The following is a 14,751-nucleotide window of genomic DNA, read 5'->3' as shown; positions in this document are numbered from 1 at the left end:
TTGTGACATCATCTTTATGTACAAAAACATATAATGTTGAGTGTCTTTGTACTCCAAAAGGTGCCATTGGGCAGGGCATGTTGCCAATAAGTTCCTTAAGCAAACTCATTTGGTAGGGATGGGGCCTTATTAGATACTTATATGAGCTGAAGGGGGTTCAGTCACCGGCATTCGGCTTGAGCACTTGACTAGCCAGTCGTTACACATTTTTTGCTCATGTAACCTCTGTGAAGTCATGTCAAAAGCTCCTGCTTGAAAATTGACATCCAGAACCAGATGTGCAGCAATTGCATAATATTACATTTATTCATTGTGCACTCGCACATGAGACATCCACCACTGGTATCACCAACGGGGTATGCATAAAAAAAAAAAAAGTCCGAACCCAGACATTTGTGTCTGCACTCCATTAAAGGGGTTCTGAACCAGCCCTTGGGCTTGGTGAAAAAAGTCTGCGGGTAGCACATACTGTCGTGAACCTCTCAGCGAAATTTTGCAGTTGTGCACGGCGCATGGATCTCGTAAGCGGAGCACGAATTCACTTTTCTCTCAAATGCTCTCGTTTTGAAAGTTATAAAGTTTTAAAATTTATTTAACATAATGAACGTAAACAATGGCAAAGTACACACTTTTGGAGCCCAACAAACTTGTTAAAGGGTCCCTACCTTTAACAAATTCAGTTAACAGAAGCCTGCTCTTCACTCTTTTATGGAGGCTTTATTTCGTGACATAGCAGATTCTCATGCAGGGCTGTTATTGGCCAATAGCTGACATCAATCAAAAAAGGTGTTTGGGTCAATCCGCTTTTTCCTACCCTTACAGTGTATATTTATTGACACAGTTTAATCGACAGGCTGAAGTAAGTGAAAGTCTGCTTCTGAATTTCAATAATAATTACATACTTCCGAAAGCAGCTGACTATCGTCTGCTCACGCTCGGCCTTGGTTGCCTGCATAGGAATTAAACTTTGGCCGCCCTGCTTACCAGTGTCATAGCCGTTGGGTCTTGCTAATTTCGACTAGTTTTGAATGCTCAACTAGCCTCGAACCACCAGAAGCTTAAGGTCAGACCACATGCACGCTTGCCAACGCACGCTCACTCCTGGCCGCTCCTGGTTAGACGCCTTGGCAGGCTTCGCTTCTTGAGGAGCTATTGATAGCACTTCAAAATGCACAAGTTGGATGTGGCTACTATCTGTCGGTCAAGCTGGCGCAGGTCAAGCAGGTCAAGCTATAGCACAACGAGACAGGAGCATATGAGCATGAGTGCGTACTCTAGCCCTGTCGTGCACAAACCAAACGCTGCAGTTGCATGTAGCTGCAGTCTGCTAAGTACATAGCGTAGATACCGTGGCCACCGCGGGTTGCTGCAACGAGTCCACTGACTGAGTGCACTGCAGCTCGCTGAGGACAACCATGTTTGAGCGTTGTAAGCACCAGAATTGGAAATACCGTAGTCACGTCTACGTGAACATCCACAATCAAATTTGGACTGCACTCCTCGATGATGTTCAGTAGTCAAAGTGTTGTGGGCACACCCCGTTCCACTGTAGCCTACGCAGTGCAGAGCACAAGTATGTTTGATTGCTAATAACTCTGCTTCTGCTGAATGCATTGAAGAAATTTTTACAGTAAAGTATTTCTGAAATAGTTTAATTTCCAATGCATTTCTCAACTTTGATAAAATGTGGTTCAGGGCCCCTTTAAGTTAGAAATAACAGTCCTTGATGGGTGGCAGCACGTGCAAACCTAGTCTGGTCACATGACCATCATTCCTTCTTTTCATTTTTATTTCAGACAGTATATTTTGATGCCATATGTGATGTGATCTACACTTTTCTCTATGCTTTCCCTTACCTATTCTTGTACTGTTGGCACAACTGAATGTTTTTGCTCTGTGTAGGTCAATGAAAAAGCAGTTGGTGACAATGCTGTCCTCATGAATACCTTTGTAAGGAGTGGTAGATGCACTATTGGAAGCCACTCATTGTTGAAAAACTGCTGCCTAGAGGCATCTGAGGTGACTGTTGGCAAGAATTGCTACATAAATGGGCTGACAGTGAACCTAAACACTCAGGTAAGATCCTTAGTTGTCACATTACTTCTCCCTCTCTAAAAAATATTGTGCATTTTGTTAGCGTGATGTTTGCCATTGTGGCTTTAAAGTAGACAAAAGACTGAACATAGTGTTGGTAACTGCTGGTTAGACATGTCAGTAACTGCTGATATCATTTGAATGATTTTCCAAATGGCAACTTGAAGTATCCTTCTTAATAAAAAAGTCGTAGTTTTGCCCACAAGGCGAAGCATCGATTGCGATAGAAAGTTAGTAGATAGCTATACGAAGTAAAGATAGTAGTTTTTTCGGTCGTATAAACTTGAAAACATTCGCTTACTAACTAAATTAACAAGCATGTTGTCGGCGCACAGGCAAACATGAACACGTATCACACTTGATAACCGTAGGCACTCATTGTCAAAACGCTGGTGTGAGGAAGCGCGGCAGCAACACCAAGCGAAGTGGCCTTTGCGCTGTCTGTTGCTTTAACGCAAACTGTGCGGCGAGAACACAGCACGCACAAAGGTATGAGCTGTCGGCAAATTGCTTTCAAGATAGGGCATGTGCAACCATGCAAAGTACGCAGTTGCTGCCAGAGTAAAACGCCGCCACCCCTCCTTCCTGCACTGCCTTCCAACTTTCCTCCCTTGTGCACGGTCGGGAAATATGCAGTTGATGTCGGAGTAAAACACTCCCCCCCCTCCCCCCCCCCCTTGTACTGCCTCCCCACTTTCCTCCCTTGTGCATGGTCTCCCTCCCCCCACGGCCTTTCGCGCAACAGAAGACAGCGCGTTTCCTCTCAGCATGGTGCCCTTGCATGCGCCAGATTGAGCTAAGATCGTCGGCTGCCCACGCATGCTTCCACTCGCACATACGGCGTGGCGATGGTGTTATTGCCCTTGGACTTTATATGAAACATCACGGCAACGGCGACCGCAGAAATACACCTGGAGTTCCATATAATTGCTATTGCAATAATAGCTGCTCAGATTGCTTCACCACACCTGCTTTGGTATTGCTGATTGCACTTGGTATTGCAAGACATGCTGCTTAATGGTATTGTTATAATGTAGGACAGACAGCAACATTTTCACACTGCACAATATTGCATAGATACTTGAACATGCTGACCCAATTTTTCTCACTTACAGGCTTTGATTATTCCGGAAAACACCTGCATTATTCAGTATGTCGTCTGTTTCGAGGATTCTGATGCTTCATTGCCTGTTGTTGTCACATTTGGAATGGAAGACCATCTTTGGGTAAAATTCTTTAATGTTTAGTTTAATGCTATATGTTTATGTTGGTAATGCCATAGTATTGTCATTCTATGTTTTGAAGCATTTAGTTATTGCCAAAAGTCATAGGCATCTTGACTGCACTTTGCATATTAGAAAAAAAAAACCTTGTATAATATACTGTTGTCAGTGCTGTTTCATGTCAGATTATTTTGATTGAATATCAAGAAGGGTTCAGTGTAATAGTTGTTAGTATTAGGTCTAAAAGTTTTAAACACTTCGCAAAGTGTATCATGCAGTCTTCAAAATATAATTGCTCCTTCCATGTACTTGTGTGGTAAAAGCACGAACAGCCATTACATTGTCTGCTACGCCTGAATGAACATGACTAAAGGGATTCAGTATATTGCTCCACGCTAAGATTGCGACTCTTTTCATGGAATGAAAGCTGCCTAAGAAAACAACAAATATGCGATAAATTTGACACAACTTCAAAGCTAAATGTTGTTCCTACCATTTTGTTTAGTGGCAGAGAAGTAGATATGCAGCATTACTGTGACATAACCTACGATTTGGGATTCTGTAGAACCATTGCAGTGGTCATGTAGCTTGCAGAATATAAAAGAGAGAACATTGCAAGTAGCAATGCCATTGCTTCTTTTGAGTGTGCCTAAATGCCAGAGTTGCCATAAGAAACTGGGCTTGTTGTGCTCATAGTTTAGGTAAACACGTGGTGCGCATTATAGAACAGTGTGACTTGGTACATAGAATAAGTATCCTCTGACACATTGTGATCTCTGCATGCAGGAGCATTTCACAAGTGAGAAGGCTAGTTTGTGTGTTGAATGGACGCAGCTTCGTGATATACGTATAGGTATCTGCCAGTAGAAACAAATGGTTGTTTACTACAGAGGAAATTGTTTTACAACTTCTCAAATTTAAAAAAATTATGTTTCACTCCGAAATGAATATGTTGAAAGTTCTTACAAGGGTGGATGAGTTCAAACTTTCTGGTGCTTCTTGCAACATCTTAACTTTGACAAAGGCCCAAAACCTGCCTTCTCTGTGGACATGGTGGATTTGTTCTATTCCATTCCGAAATGCGACCTTCCTCACGTTGTTAGAGATTCTATTGATGACCCTTCTCCTGTGCCTGTTCGGAATAGTATGGGGATAAGCATTGATAATTTTTTAGAGATGCTAACCTTTTATCTTTCCTCCACCTTCATTATTCATGGTGACCCCTTTTTAGCGTGTTGTGACAAGCACATTGATTCTCAACCACAGTAATCAAAATTTTTAGGTATATAGATGATTCTTTAGCATGTGGATGAGCTTTCAATCCTCCTAATACCGAAGATCGCATCCCTGTGGTTGAAAGTGTCGTCGACATTTTTTAAAAGTGTTCCTCGGGCCTCAATTTCGCACACGACATGCCAATAGGGGGACGTTTGCAGTTTCTTCATATCTCCCTTATTTTAGATTCCGAGCATGTATGTTGGATGTATCAGCCAGGTTCTAAAAAAGAAATTCTTAGATATTATTCAGCCCATTTGAAAGTGTAAAAAGAGGGATCACCCTGAGTTGCTTGTGTGCCGCTCTTAAAAAATCAAGCTGCCACTAGGTAGCCATGAGTGTGACCAGCCACTCGCCGCGGTGACTTAGAGGCTATGATGTTGCGCTGCTAAGCACGAGGTCGCAGGATCAACTCCTGGCTGCGGTGGCCACATTTAGATGAAGCCGAAATGCAAAAACGCCTGTTCCCCATGCATTGGGAACACATCAAAGATCCTCTGGTGGTCAAAATTAATCTGAAGTCCCCTACTACAGCGTGCCTCATAATCAAATCATGGTTTTGGCGCGTAAAACCCCAGAATCTAAATAAATTCAATGTGACCGGCCAGTTGGAATGCTTGAAAAAGCCAAGCTACCCACAAGAAATGGTTCAGGTATGTGCTGAAAGCCTCACGAAGGAGGTAAAGCTCACTGTAGAAAGAGGGGAAGGTGCGACAAGGTGGCCTGATAAGCGGCGTTTGGTTGTGCCCTACATGCATGACCTCTCGCACTGTCTGAAGATGGTGCCTGCAAAGTAACGGTGTCCCCAGTCCTGTCCATGCTGGACAAGCAAGTATACGGTCAAACAGGCCAGTGCTTAAGCCATAGTCTGAGAGTGCATGTGTACAACACAGAAGCGATTGTGGACCCAAGACATTTAGCAGATCATTGCCATAGGTGCCAGTGCTGCCCCCTTTTCCCCTTGTCGAAGCCACACGTGTTCTTGGTTAGTTTAAAAAGAACGAAGGAGGCTATTATATGAAGCCCTCTGCATAAGGTGAGAGGAAAGTAATTCTATCAGCATCCCCTCAGTCGGCATAACAAAGAAGGAGGTGGACTTCCTACATCAGGCTTTGCGATAACACGCATGCGCAGCAGTATGGTTTTGCGTTTTGAATATTTTTTTTTTCTCTGCGTACTTTGCTCACCTTCAAACCGCAATTGATAGTCCAGCGTCTTTCTGTCTACTTGCTTCCTTCTTTAGTGTTTCTTTTTTGCTAGAAATTCTTATAATGGCACTTAATAAATCTTTTCACCTGTCAAAGTAAGGACGGACCTGCCATGTAGTTTGACAGAGCACTCAGAGATTTGCTGCACTTGCAGTCAGAAATCTAACTTACAAGGTTTTTGTGTGTATTGACACTGCCGCTCTATGCAAAGCAAGGTGCGGCCAGCTATGTCGTGCTGCGGACAATAGGCGGGCGCGTCTCGGCCGAGTTTACAGTTGCGACTGCTTTTCTTGATGAGGGTGCCACAGCTCGGGGATGCTTTCGCGACTTTGCGCCGGGGCTAAGCAGGCGTTGGTTCTCGCGTCAGAACGTGTTTGCCTCGTGCGATATGCATTAATCTCGTGCTTTTTGCGTGCGTGTGTGAGCAAGTTTGTCTGTGCTTGCTGTGCTTTGTTAAGGCTCTTCGGTGTGCGTGTGTGCCGTAGCCAGCCTCGTTCATGCGGCGCGATGCCGCGCAACTGTTGTGTGCCACTCTGCGACACAAATGCCAAAAAGGACCCGACAGTGAAATATCACGAGTTCCCTTGTGACTTGGAGCGTCGAGAAGCGTGGCTAAAAAGTATCTCTCGCCAAGGAGTGTCGGGAAAAGGAAGCAAGTGGGAACCGAGCGATAGGTCTCTGGTATGCTCCCTGCACTTTACAGAAAGTGACTATAAAAAGAACACTAAACTTAGGCTCCTGCTTCCGAATGCGGTATCGACCGTGTTCTGCAAATATCCACAGTACCTGCAAAAAGAGAATGTGCAGCCCAAAAAACGCCATCGAAGAAACTTTACTGATCACACAGTAGTTGAGGCAAGCGATAATTGCAGCAGCTCAGGAGAAAACCCCAACATCGAAAGTGCCTTGCAGTTTCTCAGCGACGAGGTGGAAGCTCTAGTTCCAGAGACTGCCTTAGAATGATGCTCTGAACGTAGTTTTTCTGTTGACCAGGCCTGCCAAACTACATTAGATATTGTGGACTTCCTAGAACAGTCAAAGAAAGCAGTCAAGAGATTGAAAAAGAAAGTTGCCCGTCAAGGAGAAGAGTTGAAAAAATTGCAGTTCGAACGGGGCGAAATGAAAAACCGTCTCTTAGTTTATGAAAACAACAACGAAATTCAGTCCTTTGTTCAGGTATTACAAAGAGCGGAAGAAGGAGACAAAGCTGCTGTTTTTATCAGCAACCAAGTGGCCACTTCAGGGAAAAAAAAACCTGCCTACAATGAAAAAATCCTGCGGGAATGTGTTTTATGGAAAGCGTGCTCAAATAAAGGGTATGAACATGTTCGAAGCAGAGGCCTTTTGAAGCTTTGTTAAAAGGGGCGCACTCCTTAGGTAACCTCTAGCATCACTCAATATGCTTTGTTTTCATGAGAAACAATCTACTGATGATTATTTGGAATGATAAGCGTTTTTATTTCATCTAAGTTAGTTTGCATTACTTGGGAAACTCTGTACAAGTTCTCCCCATGTAAAGTTTTTACTTTGCGTACGTGTTCACGAGAAGTGAATAAAAGTACTGATAGATTGCTTCAAGCAGAACCTCTCGATGGAAGTGCATCACCCGGTCGTGCATCGTACGGGCAACTGCCATGGATAACGTTCAGGCGTATTCTAGAATAGATTTCCACCCCTGTGACAATCTGTTGGCGTTTGTGGCGTATTCAGCACTTCCAATGACGACTTAAAAGATTTTGTCTGCAATTTCCAAATATAAAACACATAATTTACGCCTTGACTGGAGTGGAGATCGCGCGTGCCGACGCAGCTGTGAAGGCACTCTCTATCAGCAGCCATCCCCGAGCAGTGGCGCCGCAGCGGGCGCATGGAGAACTAGGCCCGAGATGCTGTTCAGGCGCGATGCAGCGGGCCGCACCTTGTGCTTTTGGATCGAGCGGCCGTGGTATTGATGACCTCTCCATAGATGGCACAACTGGTATGCAATGTCATTTTTTGCACAAGTTATTTCTGGAGAGGCAAGGAGTGCGCTGAACACATAAAACGAGTGTACTTGAGAGTGGCAGGGGCTGTGCAAGGCTGGGAATTACTGTCAAAGGGTTAATAAATTAAGGGAAGGAGGCAATTAGTCAGAGCTCACATGTGTGTGTAACTGTAATGGACCATGCCAACAGTCATGATAACAAACCAAAAATGTTTTTTTTTTGGGGGGGGGGGGGGCCTGTATGAGCATATGTTCCCAAAATACTGTAGGAAGTACAGCAATTCAAAAGTGATGTTTGACGATAATCAAATTTTGTTCAAAGCACATAAGGCATTTGCAAAATTTCTCATCTGACTGTGCTTTCATCAAAACACAAAAGTGCTTTAGTGCAAGAAAACTTGCCTTTTCCCTATCTGAATCCTAAATTCATGTACCCGTAAGCCAATGCACTAGACTTTCGTTAATTTGACTCTGGTTAATTTGATTTTTCAGTTAGTTCTATCCAAACTGAAGGCCATGACTGGAATCCATACATTTTTGTGTGCCAAAACGTTTATTATTTCGATCCTGAAATTGGCCCTCACCAAATAATTCGAACTGGTCGACACGAACACACCTGACCAAAATGGCTACAGTGTCTGTCTTGGCGACATTAGGGGACAGCGAATGCATCGAACACATTTCATCTCTTGTCAAAAATGCCTATTTCCGACCCATGCTATGAAGCTTTTCAAGCAAGAACGGTAGCTCACATTGAATTATTACAGTATAGAGTTGTGCGAATATTCGGATTTTCGAATAGTAGTTTTTAATATTACACTATTCGCTTCGAGAGCAGCTGTAATACTCGTGCTTTTCGAAGTATTGGAAAACTCACGGTCGCGAGTTTGTTTACTGTCTAATACAGTCAAAGACCCATTTTCTGGACGCCCGATAATTGGGATGCTTACGCGGCGCCGCCATAGTACCGGGCACATAGAGTCAATGTATAAGAACGTCTGAAATTTCGAACGTATTAACCAGTCGCCGTCCGATTTTCCGGACATTTTGCCATGACCGCAGGTGCGAAACGGCATTGATCGAAGCCACCGCCGCCGCCATTTTGATTATCTCGTCGCCTCGAACAGGCGCTCTCGCACGCAGATCCGCTGACAGCCGTAGCCACCACCGCGGCAACGCTAGGCCTAGCTACATCGACGTTCGTTACCAAGCTTCCTGCTGTTCGGTGCCGTGTTTTTCATTAAAATAATTCGCCGCTGTTAGCAATGGCATCGACTCCGCCTTTATAATCCTTGCCAATGGCTTCGAAGCTCTCCGACAGCACGACGCGTTGCATAATGCCGGTTCAAAAAGTCAACTTCGCCTCAATACAGCAATGTTACGCGGTGAAACATGCACGCAGTATTGCGGTGAAGCATACCAAGAGGGGGAAGAGGGAGTGGTCATGGGACACAGTATGTATTCCTTAAGGTGGCGGTCCCACTCCGGCGGCGCGCGCTCCGCATTTTAGTCATTGTTTGCGGACGCACTGTGCTTTTTGCGCTCATTGGACAGATGTGAATTACATTGCATTAGAAAGCTTACTTTCTGCACTTTCCTATTTCACCTAGTGTTATCACCTAGCCTGAAGCTTACCTGACGGCAATCAAAACATTGTGAGCCAAAAAACAGCATTTTTGCTGTACTAGCCTCCTTTGTACTGCGTTTCTGGCAAAACTGTTCAACATAATGAAATGAAGTTTGCTGTACCTTTAAATGAAATGTTATACAAGGTTTCTATGAAGAGATATTGCATGTAAAGCAATTACAAATTTATATAGGTGCAAATAAAAACGGGCAAAACAATAAATGTTTATGGATTACTACCTTTTTTTCCTTTCCAACACAGAACAACAATATTTAGTGGTTTTCTAGGCTACAGAGCACTTATCTATGTGAAGTTGTTTTGTGCTCTGATGAACTGTTCATGAGTTATTATTACTTCAAATTGGCAATTTATGGCTATACTTGGTCATGCATTACCGACGAATATGCAAAACTATTCAAGCTGAAACTCTGAAATTTTCAATAATCAAGCAGGAAGCCCTTCTCTGCGATTCTGTGAAGAGAAAATACTCTCATTGATTATTGAAATGTTGATTAAGAAATCTACAAGGGAGCAGTGAATTTAGCTAATTTTTCTGCTCGCCAGGTCCGTGCAAATTGACATTCTTTTTCGTGTACATGCTAATTCACAAAGCGCGCTACACGTTAGTAGAGCCATACAACGTCGGTCCTGTAATTACTAGCACTCACAAATTTTACTAAGCAGTACTTGAAACAAAAGATATCCAATAAATAATAAATCTCACAGGCATATTTTGCTGGCGGTACTATCTGTGCAAAAAAATATCAAGCTGTTTGACGTCAGTTCCAACATTTGTCAAATGTGGCACCACTAAGCATTTCAAAGCGGGCAAAATGCAAATGGATTCTTTCTCCAAATTTGAGTGTTTCGCTCAGTCTAGTCATTGCACCTCCCTCACATTCCTTCAAGTACACATGTCTGCAACCACGCCATAAATATAGTCCAACAAGAGCTCACTCAATTGTGGCTGCTGGGAGTAAAAAGAATGAAAGAAAAAAAAAAGGCACTGTGCATGGTACATCATAAGTGTATGCCAGCTAGCCAGCAGTTTAGGCTATTGTGCCAAGGAGAATTGCAGATAAAGTAAGATTCCAAAAATTTCCTGGGTGCTCACATTTGTTCACAGGTGCTGTGGAAGCGTTTTCGAAGTTCACACAGAACTTGCTCTCCCCTCCTTCTATCTGCAAATTTGCTTTCCCCACGCGGTGAGGTGCAGCGTGTTTGGCAGAGTACTGTTTGCCCTATTATATGCGACACCTATTGAACGATAGTATTAGCAGCAAACACTTAGCGAGATTTATTTCCCCCAGTGAAAAGTGCGACAGCTGCGTGATCTGTAGCATTCCAAACTGCGCGCAACAAACCAAATGTCACATGTTCCGACGCCCAATGAAATTTTGAAACACGTCATTTCCAGCAGGTGGTCTTCTCATTGAAAGATATATCGTATTGACCCGCATAATCATCACACTCGCATAATGGTCGCACCCCCACATTGTCCACCTTCTTTTACGAGTCATCATCGTATCCTCGAAAATCACTGCAGTGAGTGCCGTTTGCTTGTTTCGATGTGTGGGAGCCGGTCAAGCAGAGTTTTCCACCATTTCTTTTAGCAAAACTTTTCCTCCATTGCATGCACAACAGCAGCATGTGCGCTCAAAAGTCTCCGAATTTAGCAAAAGAAGAAAACAAAAAGCATGTACAGCGTGAAAAAGGCAGTCATGTTTGTTTTGTTTTACATTTTGTTTTATTCTTCACACGCGCATACACCTTGCCCACAGACACAAAGGATACCACTTGTACAAATACTGCTCAGTTCGTTCAACTCAAAGGTCAGTCGAGTCACAGTACAGGTGTCCTATAAACAGGTGGGGGTGTATTGACCATCTTCAAGGTCGCACAAAAGTTGCAGTAAAGAACAAAAGAAACACTCTCCTGGCAGCTGCGACCCCTCGCATGTTACCCCTCCCTACATTCCATTCGCTATGGCTTTTGTCTTTCCTCCCTTGTGTACACGACTGAATGTGCACCTGTTGATGTGTTAGTTATTCACAAACTGCCTACCTGATTAGCTTTCCTTCGTTTTTTTGTCATAATTCCACTGTAGGTACTCGCAACTTTGCACTCCTGCTATAGCACTACTGTATGTTCGCACAAGTTTGCATTCACGGAATGTTGTTCGCCGTCGCTTGGAGATACTCAGATTTCTTAAAATTCTACCTAGGTACATATTAGTCTTAATTAATCAACTTTTCAAACATTATATTTACAGGAACACAAGAAAACTCCCGATAGAGCTTTCTGTTGTTCAATACGCACTACATAAAAGTGTATTTCCAAGCATGAAAGAAGCCTGCAAATACACGCAAAATTGCCATGCAACTGGCCACTCAAGGCACTTTGCATGTATTCACGGGCTTCTTTCACACTGGGACAAACACTTTTATGTAGCACGTATTGAGCAACAGAAAGATGTATCGGGAGTTTTTCATGTTTCTCTACAGTTTTCTCATTGACACTTTACATCAAATTATAATATTTCAGAAGTTGAATTAGGACTAATTATGTAATTAGGTGGAGTGAGAAAAATAATCAGAGTATCTCCAAGTGATGGTACACAACATTACTTTGGTTCTGTGCAGCTATGTGGCATTTGCATATGTTTAGTTTGGCTAAAGTTACGTGGGGCACCCTTTTTGTGTGTGTGTGTGTGTTGTAATTGAAACATGCTCACTTCAATCTGCATTTACTGATGAAAGTCAGGGTAAGGTTTTCACTGGTGGCGAGCGCAAAAGGTTAAGAAAAAAAAAAAGGATCTGCACTGTAGCATAGATTCTCTGTAGTGCACCGCACTGCTATCTCGAAAGATGCGGGCTTGGGAAAAGTGGAGGAGAGAGAGCACTCCCCAGCGGCCGGCGCTCTTCAGGTCGTCTAAACTTGTGGTGCAACTGGCAGTATCCATAAAACCGCAAGAACGGCACATGACAAAGAAGGGTGCTGCCGGACATGAATGCAGAATTGACCCCGTCTCTTCTTCCTTGTGGCTGCGACGACGAGACATCATTAGAGAGAAAAGAGGGTGGGGCGTGGGGAGTAGGTGGATGGGCAGGAGGTGACAGTTGGGACAGGATCATGCAGCCACTATGTCCTATGCCCCAGGTGCCACGCTTGCTTTCCGATTTCTTTCTTCTCTGTGGGCAAGGTGCTGTCTCGTGTTTTCTGCGAATTACTGACAAAAGTTGTTGCACATACCAAGTTTTTCGGATGCCTGGCAAAGCGAATGCCTGAAAAACAAGCTTTCCTGAAGTGTTTTAATTGAAATGGGAAAGAACAATAAGTATGCACCTCGATGAGGAACAACAAAAATGATTGAACCTAACTGGAGCCTTAAATTCCAGAACGATTCCGTGTGGTTGGAAACATTTGTTCCCACTTACACGGGTCACGAAGTGACAGGCAGTTTCATACATGCGGGTAGCGCAACCGCAGGTACGAACAGAATAAAAGATCACGAGTGCTGTCAGAACTGTCATAAGTTGTTACAACCAGTCAAGAGTTCAATGGAATACCGCCTGGTCAGGTAAAAGCATTGCTAGAAAATGAAGCAGGTCACTGACCAAGGCCAAAATAAAGATACAATGACATTTCGGGATCTGCGTCATGTGCTGAACGCTATTTAAGAACCTTGTGCTTAGTCGACATTCCATCGTGAACAAGGGATCCATACTGATGCTGAAACGTCATTGTATATTTATTTGGCCTTGGTCAGTGGCCTGCTTCATTTTCTAGCATTGTTACAACCAGCTTGTATTTTTATTACTAAAGATTTCACAATCGTGATTTCATCACGTTACTTCATGTCCTGGAGAGCTGCCTTTTGCGCTTCGTCTACAGGTTGTACAAACAGAAAATCTCGTCTATTTAGCTTATCTGTTTTCTGGTGCCCAAGCACTGCACGTACTGATGACAAATGTTGCAACGGCTGTGTCCGCATGCTTCGACACACCAACGAGTGCCCAAAACCATTCGGCCGGCTTGTGGGACCATAGGAAACATAAGTGCTTCGAAAGGGGAGACGGCAACGCCCCGCGCACGCGAGAAGGGAGGCAGACTGTAGCGACTGCCCTTCACTTCATTGTCCCCGCTGTGGGGGTCATTGCCCCCTGATCCCTGATCGAATCGAAGTGGCTGTCAGACAGGGGCACCACCACGGCCACTTGGCAAACCTGCTTTTGCTTTTCAATAAAGTGAGTCGCCTCTCCATTCTCAACCTGTCAAAATGTGTATTATTTGCCTTCGCTAAACCGAGCTCCCAACAAGACCATCGACAGAGAGTAGGGGCACTTTCCGGCGGCGGCATCCGCTTACCCCGGCCTTTGTGTGGATAGCATCTGCTCTTCTTCCTTGAGTTCTTGGTGCATTCTTGGTGATGAGGAATTGTTATCGTGAGGGAAGGGGGCATCCCTCACCACCATTACCGTAACTGTATTCACAAAGCGCACATTTGAACTACTCTGCAGCAGGCAGAGCTATTATCAGTCGGCATTTCTGGAAGTGGCCTCCCTCTCATGTACTAGCTCAGATCAACGCTGCTTATCTTTGGCGATTGCAGGAGCCGGCACTCTTGCTCCAGAACATGGCCAATGTCACCCTAATCCCTATTCATGTTCATGTAGTTTGCAAACAGCTCGGTAAAAAAAAAAAGGAAAAAAAAGAAAGCGGCACCTCCTAGATAAACGACATCTGTTTTGAAATGCATGGGGCTCATAGTGTTTTAGTTGGCAATATGCAAAGCCTTCCCGTCGTGCATGTATATAAAAAGCACCCTTTTTTGGTGCACTGCAAGGTGCGCAAAAGGGCTTTGCGTATTGTTAGCACGGAACTAATGAAAAGGAGCTTGCTGGAGGACTTCTGAACGCAGGGAAATAGGCATCAGGTTACGCGGCACTTGCATGACACCCATACTATACTACATTCAAAACAAAACTGGTGTCAGCGGTGCAAACAACTGTAATTTACATGCACGTACACATGTTCTGGGGTAGCTTACAAACACACTGCAACTTCCTCTAGCAGTCGGGCCTCTCCACCCGGCTGTCCCATGGGACCTAACAGTGCTGGTGACAAACATTCTCGAGGAAGTCACTGCACAAACGAACTCTCTTTTTGCTTAGTCGCTCTGTTGTAAATAGTTCTTTTTTACTCTATACTAACCTCTCCCCCTACTCTTTTAAACCCCACCCCTCCCCCACTGCTGACCGCTGTTCAGGTGTCGGCAAACTGCGTTAGATAGCTACTGCGGTCTGTAGCAATTCCCTTCTTTTTCCTTTTTTTATCTAT

The 14,751-nt window shown here is 44.1% G+C and overlaps 1 protein-coding gene across 3 annotated transcripts in view; it reads left to right on the top strand.

Moving 5' to 3' along the window:
• The window catches only part of LOC126543766 (L-fucose kinase-like), a 98,586-nt gene that overhangs the window by 22,161 nt on the left and 61,674 nt on the right, over nucleotides 1-14,751 (top strand). For all 3 annotated transcript variants that reach the window (XR_011892490.1, XM_055061692.2, XM_055061693.2), the window contains 2 exons: nucleotides 1,903-2,076; nucleotides 3,210-3,320. Coding sequence is in view for 2 of the 3 variants with exons in the window: in XM_055061692.2 (XP_054917667.2) it covers nucleotides 1,903-2,076; nucleotides 3,210-3,320 (285 nt within the window). In the remaining variant the exon portion in view is untranslated. The remainder of the gene's footprint in view (nucleotides 1-1,902; nucleotides 2,077-3,209; nucleotides 3,321-14,751) is intronic.

This window comes from Dermacentor andersoni, chromosome 1 (genome assembly GCF_023375885.2).
Source record: "Dermacentor andersoni chromosome 1, qqDerAnde1_hic_scaffold, whole genome shotgun sequence".
Taxonomy (NCBI): Eukaryota; Metazoa; Arthropoda; class Arachnida; order Ixodida; family Ixodidae; genus Dermacentor; species Dermacentor andersoni.
This window is presented reverse-complemented; position numbering and strand designations above follow the sequence as displayed.